Source organism: Sander lucioperca, chromosome 18 (genome assembly GCF_008315115.2).
Source record: "Sander lucioperca isolate FBNREF2018 chromosome 18, SLUC_FBN_1.2, whole genome shotgun sequence".
Classification (NCBI taxonomy): Eukaryota; Metazoa; Chordata; class Actinopteri; order Perciformes; family Percidae; genus Sander; species Sander lucioperca.
In genome coordinates, this window is record NC_050190.1 from 11,679,522 (window position 1) to 11,687,004 (window position 7,483).

Below are 7,483 nucleotides of genomic sequence, written 5' to 3' on the forward strand. Positions count from 1 at the left end.
CAAAAACAGAGACGTCCTGTACAAAAAGGGCCAAAGCTGTCTCCACCTGCTGAGGAGGCTGAGGTCCTTTGGTGTGTGCAGGACTCTGTTAAAAACATTCTATGACTCTGTGGTTGCGTCTGCAATCTTTTATGCAGTAGCCTGCTGGGGAGCTGGGAGCACAGAGAGGGACAGGAAAAGGCTAAACAGACTGGTGAAGAGGGCTAGCTCTGTTTTGGTCTGCCCTCTGGACACCATAGAGGAGGTGGGGGAGAGGAGGATGTTAGCCAGGCTGGCATCAATCATGGGCAACACCTCTCACCCCCTACACAAGACACTGAGTTCCCTGAGCAGCTCCTTCAGCAGCAGACTGCTGCACCCTCAGTTCAAGGAGCGCTACCGCAGGTACTTCTTCCAGCAGGGGTCTGACTCTTTAATGCAACATCATAATGTAGCACTGCTAGCCGTTTCTGAATATGAAACATCACTAGACAATATTCTGCACTATGCATATTTATTACTCTGTATCACCTCCAACTGTACAATATGTCATTTCTATCCATCTGCACCTTACTCATCTGTATATCTGTGTATATATACTCTGTTTATATAAGGGTGTTTATTGTGTAAAAATGTTTGTATTATTACTATTAATATTATAACTAATTCTATATTTTCTATTTCTTATAATACTTTCTGTATGTTTTTTCTCCTTTGTCTATTTAACGTGTATTTGTGTTATTCGATGTGTGTACATTTTCTTCTTCTTTTGAGCTGCTGTAGCACAGGAATTTCCCCAGTGTGGGATTAATAAAATCTATTTTATCTTATTTTACAGTATGTTGAAAAAGGTACTAAGAAAATCATAGTATAGTAGTTAAATCTTATCATATAGGTCTGGTATATCGAGGACGTCCCCAAGTGCCGTAATGCCTGCCGTTTTGGACGGTATTATTAATATACTGTAGGTAGTCTATAGATCAGGTTTCCCTACACTGTGCGAGAACAGGCTAAAATTATAAATCAATTTGCAGTGTGATTTATAAAGGGAACATTGCTTACAGATGCTCGTATGCACTGTTTTATAAATCAGAATTATTTTTTTTGCCGTAAGCCATTTTTGGGCGTATGTACACTTTTAGTAAAGATCCTACTAAAATGAGACCCATTTTGATATTTGAATGTTTTTTGTAGCTGAAAGTATGCAGTAGTAGGTGACCGAAAATCGTACGGAAGAATCAGATAACAATACTGTAAATGGTGCTGAATCAGCATTCACACAATAAGGTTAATCAGTGTTGGTGTTGTTGACTAACAAAATACTCAAACATTTGTTTCACTGTGCTCTGACAGGCACTGCTCAAGATGTATTTATTAGTTAAATATCTGAACAATGTAATCATAATGTTTACAATAGCTATCATCCAAGGCACCTTTTTAATGAGCATAAACCTACAGTTCCTATAATACCCCCGTTTCATGGGCTCTCAAGATGACTGATGACACACACATCCCATAATTCCTTACATTGCCACACATATTTCATAAATAGCAATACGTTAAATATAATTTAAACCAGTTTAACCATTAAAAATAAAGATATCTGCAAGACAGATGACTTTATAAAAGCCAAAGTTGAACGGTTGTTGGTTGTAAATCAACCAGTGACTTGTGGATTTAATTTGAAGACAGCATTCACGGCACAGTGCATTACTCGTGGGTAAAGCTGGGTGTCGAACCCTAATACTCTACGGACTCAAATGTTTCTGTATCAGAACTGGAAAGTACAGAATGTTGCGATTGCCTGGTAAGATTCATAATCATGTTATTTATTCTTTAACCAGATAATTACTGATTTAAAATAAAATAATAATGTCCTTTTATTCTGATATGTATGGCAGACTCAAAACTGTCAGTACTAGTAATCCCTACTGCTGGGAGTCGCATTGACTGTGTGCGTGTGTGATTGACAAACGCTACACTGGGCAAAAACCAGTGAATGCTGTGTTCAGACAGTATGAAAGTATACAGCACTGTGCTGGGATTGCAAACTGATGAACTGAAATATTTCATTTCAACACTTCATCACCGCTTTAAGCTGGCCAGTATACCCACGGCCATCGCTATCAGCACCGCAACTCCCATCTCCATCATCCTTCCCATCTTCTTCTCCTCAATCGTCTCCTGCTTCTTCTTAAGCATCTCCTCTTTTCGGACTCTGATATCTCTTTCTCTCTGCAGCTGCTCGTTGTAGTGGGCCTTGATAAACTTGTCGAAATCAAAGACGTCTCCTCGGCTGTCTGCGCCCACCATAGACCGTCGGCTTTCGGTCGTCTGTTTCGCGGAGCTCCCTGTGTCCTTGGCGGAGGGTCTGGCTGTTGCCATAAGGTCCGACTGACTCAACATACCCCGGTCGTATTTCTTCCGCAGTGCCTTACTGCCCAGCACGGTATAGGCTTCGCTGATCTCAGAAAAGCGGACAGTGGCGTGCTCACTGTCGGCGTTTCTATCCGGGTGGTAGATGAAGGACTGCTTGTAGTAGGCTGTTTTTATCTGGACTTGAGTGGCGGTAGGGGACACCTCCAGGATTTCATAGTAGCCTGTTTTGGTTTTGTAAAGGGGCTCAGATCGGGTTCCGTTGCCGCTGTAAGCTCTGATGAACTGTCCATGTCCCCAACACAAACCGAAAGTCTGTTGTCGACGAGCGGACCCGGAGGTGCACAACGTCCTCCGAAACATGGCGTTAATCCGGTACCAGGGTAGATTTGTCTCTATATTTTGAACCTTGGACTTATTAGAAAGTGAATACTCTTTGTTGAGTCCAAAAAAATCGTAAAATTCAGCGACATTTGCGTTTTCCCAAACCTCGTTAACCGAACCATACAGTAGTGTCACGCTTGTGTAATTGTCCTTTGAAACTCCACCGGTCACTTTGTCTGCTGCATTATCGGCTCCATGCAGTTCTCCATTTTGGATATCACCCAACAGTAACCCAGTCGATAGAGAAGAAGCCTGTATTGCACCTTTATCTTGACTTTCAAGGAGTTGTCGGTTGTAGAATTTGTGTGCAAAGTTGTACGCTCCCCTTCCAAAACATAACCTGACCTCCGCCATGTTTGAAGGGGGCAAAAGACGAAAGCTGATTTCCGGGCTGCTGATGGTGGCTCGTTCTAACTGCAGCGCCCCCCGGTTGGCGAGTATTTTTTCATTTAACCTACCATTATTGATATTAATCCAAATATTTACTTTAATGAGGCAAACTTATGTGATAGTTAGCCTGATTTTGACTTTCTAAGTCAAAACGATGAGATAATAAGTCCAAATTATAATAGTAGGCTAAGTCAGTAAATCAACATTTTGATAATAAGTATTTTTTTTACACTTTTGTCATTCTTTTTATAATGAAATTATATTTCATACACGTTTTTGTTTGTATAATTTTATACAAAATGCATTATTTAGCTAAATATCTGTGTAAAAAAAAAGTCATGATGAAGACTTTTATTTTGAAGTCTGACCACACGTCACAACAACCTCCTAACCGGAAATTTCGTTTTGCGCTGCCACTTTCATTATGTCGAAGTACAAAACCGTAATTTGGCCTAAAGTCATTTTATTTGGGGACTCCATCACACAGGTTAGCTAATGCAAAATCATTTTCAAATACTGTAATATTGTGCAAGCCAGCAGTTAATTCTAACCAACTCACTAACGCAGTAGTTAGCATTAGCTGCTAGCTTTCTAGATAATACTTAATGAAACAGTGCTGTTAATTCTTTCAGTTTTCATTTCAAGCCAATGGCTGGGGTGCAGAAATTGCCGACAAACTAGCAAGGTCAGTAGTTCCCATTTATTGGTTCTTGATTTGTTGTAACCGTAATGGAAGTGCTCATTTAATTTCTCATACATGCTAGTTTCTTGGGAGTTATGAACAGAAATGGCACTGGTGTGCTTTTTCTTTTTTAAATACAAGTCATATGTAACCAGACTAACGTGCCTTCGACTAATATATGAATCTGACGTTATATATTTTCCCATCAGAAAGTGTGATGTTGTAAACAGAGGACTGTCTGGCTACAACTCCAGATGGGCTAAGATAGTACTTCCTCGCCTCATAAACAGCCCAAACTCAGCAGACAACATAGCTGCTGTCACTGTCTTCTTTGGAGCCAACGACTGTGCACTGGAAGGTACAATTTTACTGACACGACCTCTAATGACAATTTAGGAAGTTTAGTAATACAAATTTGGCTACAAACCTTCTGTATCCGATTTCAGAAGAAAACATCTTTATAATTGTTTTCTTGCTTAAAGGTTTACTCACAAGACTTTGCGCATGGAGATTTTTTATGACATATGGTATGACTTTTTTATGAAATACTATGCATTTTTTTTTTTATGACATGCTTAGAAAGACGTACATATTTATCAGGCAGGGAGCTCTAACAAGACACGATGCTGCAGCTAAATTTAGGATCCTGTGTGTTTGGAGCTTGGCACATACTTGAGACTAAAAGTCAGGATGTGTCAGCTTCTGCTACTTAAATTATTTATGGGAATGCAATACTTAGTTACTGGAGTACCCCTATAAATGTTTTCAGATGTCATTCTCTGCACTTCATTGCTTAGGCTTTTTGTGATTATGACTAATTGAAAACAATGTGCTTAGAAACATTGTCACTAATAATTAATTATCCTTTCCTAATGTTTCTGTATGAGTTTGCCTCCTTTCATCTGTTGCTGTCATGCAGATAAAAACCCCCAACAGCACATCCCTCTGCAGGAGTATTCAGAGAACCTAAAGGAGATCACCAGGCTTCTGGCTTCAGCTGGAGTGTCAGCAGACAGAGTTATCTTCATCACCCCTCCACCTATTCATGAGCCGGCCTGGGAGAAGGAGTGCATTCTGAAAGGTAACCCTCATTCACAATCTCCTCTCTTTCGTTCTTGTATGGTAACATAGGCCATGTTTACACTCCAGGCCTACAAAGATCCTGAGTGCTTCTTCATGTCTTTTTTCAGGATGTCCACTCAATCGCCACAACTCTGCAGCGGGGCAGTATGCCCAGGCATGTGTCCAGGCTGCCAGTCAGTGTGGTACAGACGTCCTGGACCTCTGGACACTCATGCAGAAAGATGGACAGGTGGGTACTTGTTACTGTAGCTGCTGCGTTTCATTAGAGGCCACTGTAACATGAAATCCTCACACATTGCAGAGGATAACACTTTGGTTTTACAAGTATGCAACTTCCAAATGACATCCAAGAATTTTAATGGAAAGAACTATGTATGGGACTTAATATAGGGAAAGTAGTAATAACTTCCAGTACATTAATCCCAATTGTTAATGCTAACCGCTAGTGTAAGAGATTCTTTAAGTCAGTGCACAACAGGTCAGCGGAACATGAAAAAACATGAACATGTCTACAGACAAGCATACAAATCAACATATACAGAGAATACAATTTCCAATAATAAGAGTAATACATGAATATTTAATTAATTTAAATTTAGCTTCTGTATTTTTCCCCCCTATAATTAGTACCAGATTACACATTTCTTTGAAGGAATGTTCCAAATGAATTATTAGACAATCATGGAACCATAATATAAAGCATTGCTGAAACAGGCAGTACAAAAACTGACCATTAGATTCTTCGTTCAAGTAAATTCCAGTTTCTTTAATCATCCAATAAATTGAATGGGCAGGAAAAATGTAAGCTTCTTTTGTTTGTTGGACATTCACAATTTTAGATACATGTAGTATATATTGTCAATATAGTGTCCTTAAATGTTTAAAATCTTACAATATAGTGTCCTTAAATGTTTAAAATCTTACAAATGTCTCATTATGAATTGAAAGCACTGACAATGTGACCAGACCTAGTATCGAGATATTTCATTTTACCCCATTATCTTCCTTTAAATTAATAATTTAACGAAAGCCTTCCTGTTTTGTCCTGTGCTTCATAGGACTACACAGTCTATCTGTCTGATGGGCTGCATCTCTCACAGAAGGGAAACCAGTTTGTGTCACAGCACCTGTGGGAGCTGCTGGAGAGTCGGGTGGCTGATCTGCCCTTCATCCTGCCTTACTGGGGAGACGTGGACACCAAGAGTCCCGAGAGCAGCCTCCTCTGTAACCAGTGAAGGAGAGGACGTTGGCTTTGAAAAATATTTTAAAGATCCTACAGGGCTGGATATTCTGTGAAAAACAAAACACTCAACAGCACTCCTTTGTTGCACTTGTTGGAAATGCCCAGGTGAATGAATGAAGCAGCTGTGATTTGCCAGTATGTCAAATGTGAGACCACATATTAATGTTTAAAATGCACAATAAAGATTTTTATTTTGAGATGTGTGTAGGTAATGCAAGCGAGGAACTTAAAAAAAAGTGAGAAACATTAAGAATATACACATCAGAATATGACACAGGACATCTGCTCATTGTGTAACAGTTCACATCAACTCGGTAGTCACTGTTAGCTACACGGTCTAGTTTTTTTCCTGACCTACAGTTAAATACATATTTTACAATTTTAACATGTGGCACAGCAGGCAACAGTGGTGAGACATATAATAACAGAGGTGCATAAGTCACATTGGCACAAGGACAGAAAACAAAGCATAAAAATAACATTTGAGCACCTCTGGAAGTTTTTTTAAAATTAATTTCCAGATTGTCCAGATTCATGTTCAACTGCTGGAAGTTTTGCACAGAAATCAAAGTCGACTCAGAACGGTTAGGCACTAAATCAGAAAAGGCACCATGTTTCATACACATGATATAACCTCTTAAAGTTTCAACAGCTGGACAAATAAATGAAATACTGAACAGACTACCACTTGTCCCTGCACAGTATTAAAATGTCATAAGTACAAAGGGGTCAAGATTATACAAGCCTACAATTTAAAAAAAGAAAAAAAACATTGACACAGCACAGTAAGAACATGTAAAAAATGCATTTCAATGCTCCAGTGACGTGAAAAATACTTCCAAGTGTAGTTATGACTAGAGCTGGGCAATATATTGATATCATGATATGAGACTAGATATCGTCTTAGATTTTGGATATCGTAATATGGCATAAGGGTTGTCTTTTCCTGGTTTTAAAGGCTGCATTACAGTAGTTATGTCATTTTCTGAACTTACCAGACGGTTGTATTATTTGCCTTTACCCACAGTCATATCCACATTACTGATGAGTTATCAAAATCTTATTGTGTAAATATTTTGTGAAAGCACCAATAGTCAACACTACAATATTGTTGCGGTATCGATAGAGGCATTTGGTCAAAAATATCGTGATATTTGATTTTCTCCATATCGCCCAGCCCTAGTTATGACACGGAGATTAAGGATACATCTCAGTTTAAAGTCAACATTTGTTGCTTAATATTACACTAAAATGTTTTCTTTTTATGGTAAAATAACAACTACAGAATTAATCATTTGACTGTTAAACTGTTAGTGCTATGAACACAGTACTTTGAACAAGCATTT

At 38.9% G+C, this 7,483-nt stretch overlaps 2 protein-coding genes across 2 annotated transcripts; one reads left to right on the plus strand and one right to left on the minus strand.

The window, feature by feature from the left end:
• Nucleotides 1-1,309: 1,309 nt before the first annotated feature.
• Nucleotides 1,310-3,173, minus strand: LOC116035737. The gene has a single exon (XM_031279034.2). The coding sequence runs from the start codon at nt 3,091-3,093 to the stop codon at nt 2,065-2,067; it is 1,029 nt and encodes a 342-aa protein (XP_031134894.2). The 5' UTR covers nt 3,094-3,173; the 3' UTR covers nt 1,310-2,064.
• Nucleotides 3,174-3,478: 305 nt separating this feature from the next.
• iah1 (isoamyl acetate hydrolyzing esterase 1 (putative)) lies at nt 3,479-6,940 on the plus strand. The gene is made up of 6 exons (XM_031279035.2): nt 3,479-3,616; nt 3,762-3,814; nt 4,021-4,169; nt 4,731-4,892; nt 5,002-5,123; nt 5,953-6,940. Exons 1-6 carry the CDS (start codon nt 3,554-3,556, stop codon nt 6,127-6,129), a joined length of 726 nt encoding a protein of 241 aa, XP_031134895.1. The 5' UTR covers nt 3,479-3,553; the 3' UTR covers nt 6,130-6,940.
• The last annotated feature ends 543 nt before the right edge of the window (nt 6,941-7,483 follow it).

Bases quoted from the DNA above. Each gene is read 5' to 3' on its own strand.
- LOC116035737 (XM_031279034.2), bottom strand. From the start codon at position 3,093: ATGGCGGAGGTCAGGTTATGTTTTGGAAGGGGAGCGTACAACTTTGCA.
- iah1 (XM_031279035.2), top strand. From the start codon at position 3,554: ATGTCGAAGTACAAAACCGTAATTTGGCCTAAAGTCATTTTATTTGGG. The intron at 3,617-3,761 runs GTTAGCTAATGC...TAATTCTTTCAG, and splicing joins TTGGGGACTCCATCACACAG to TTTTCATTTCAAGCCAATGG. The intron at 4,893-5,001 runs GTAACCCTCATT...GTCTTTTTTCAG, and splicing joins GAAGGAGTGCATTCTGAAAG to GATGTCCACTCAATCGCCAC.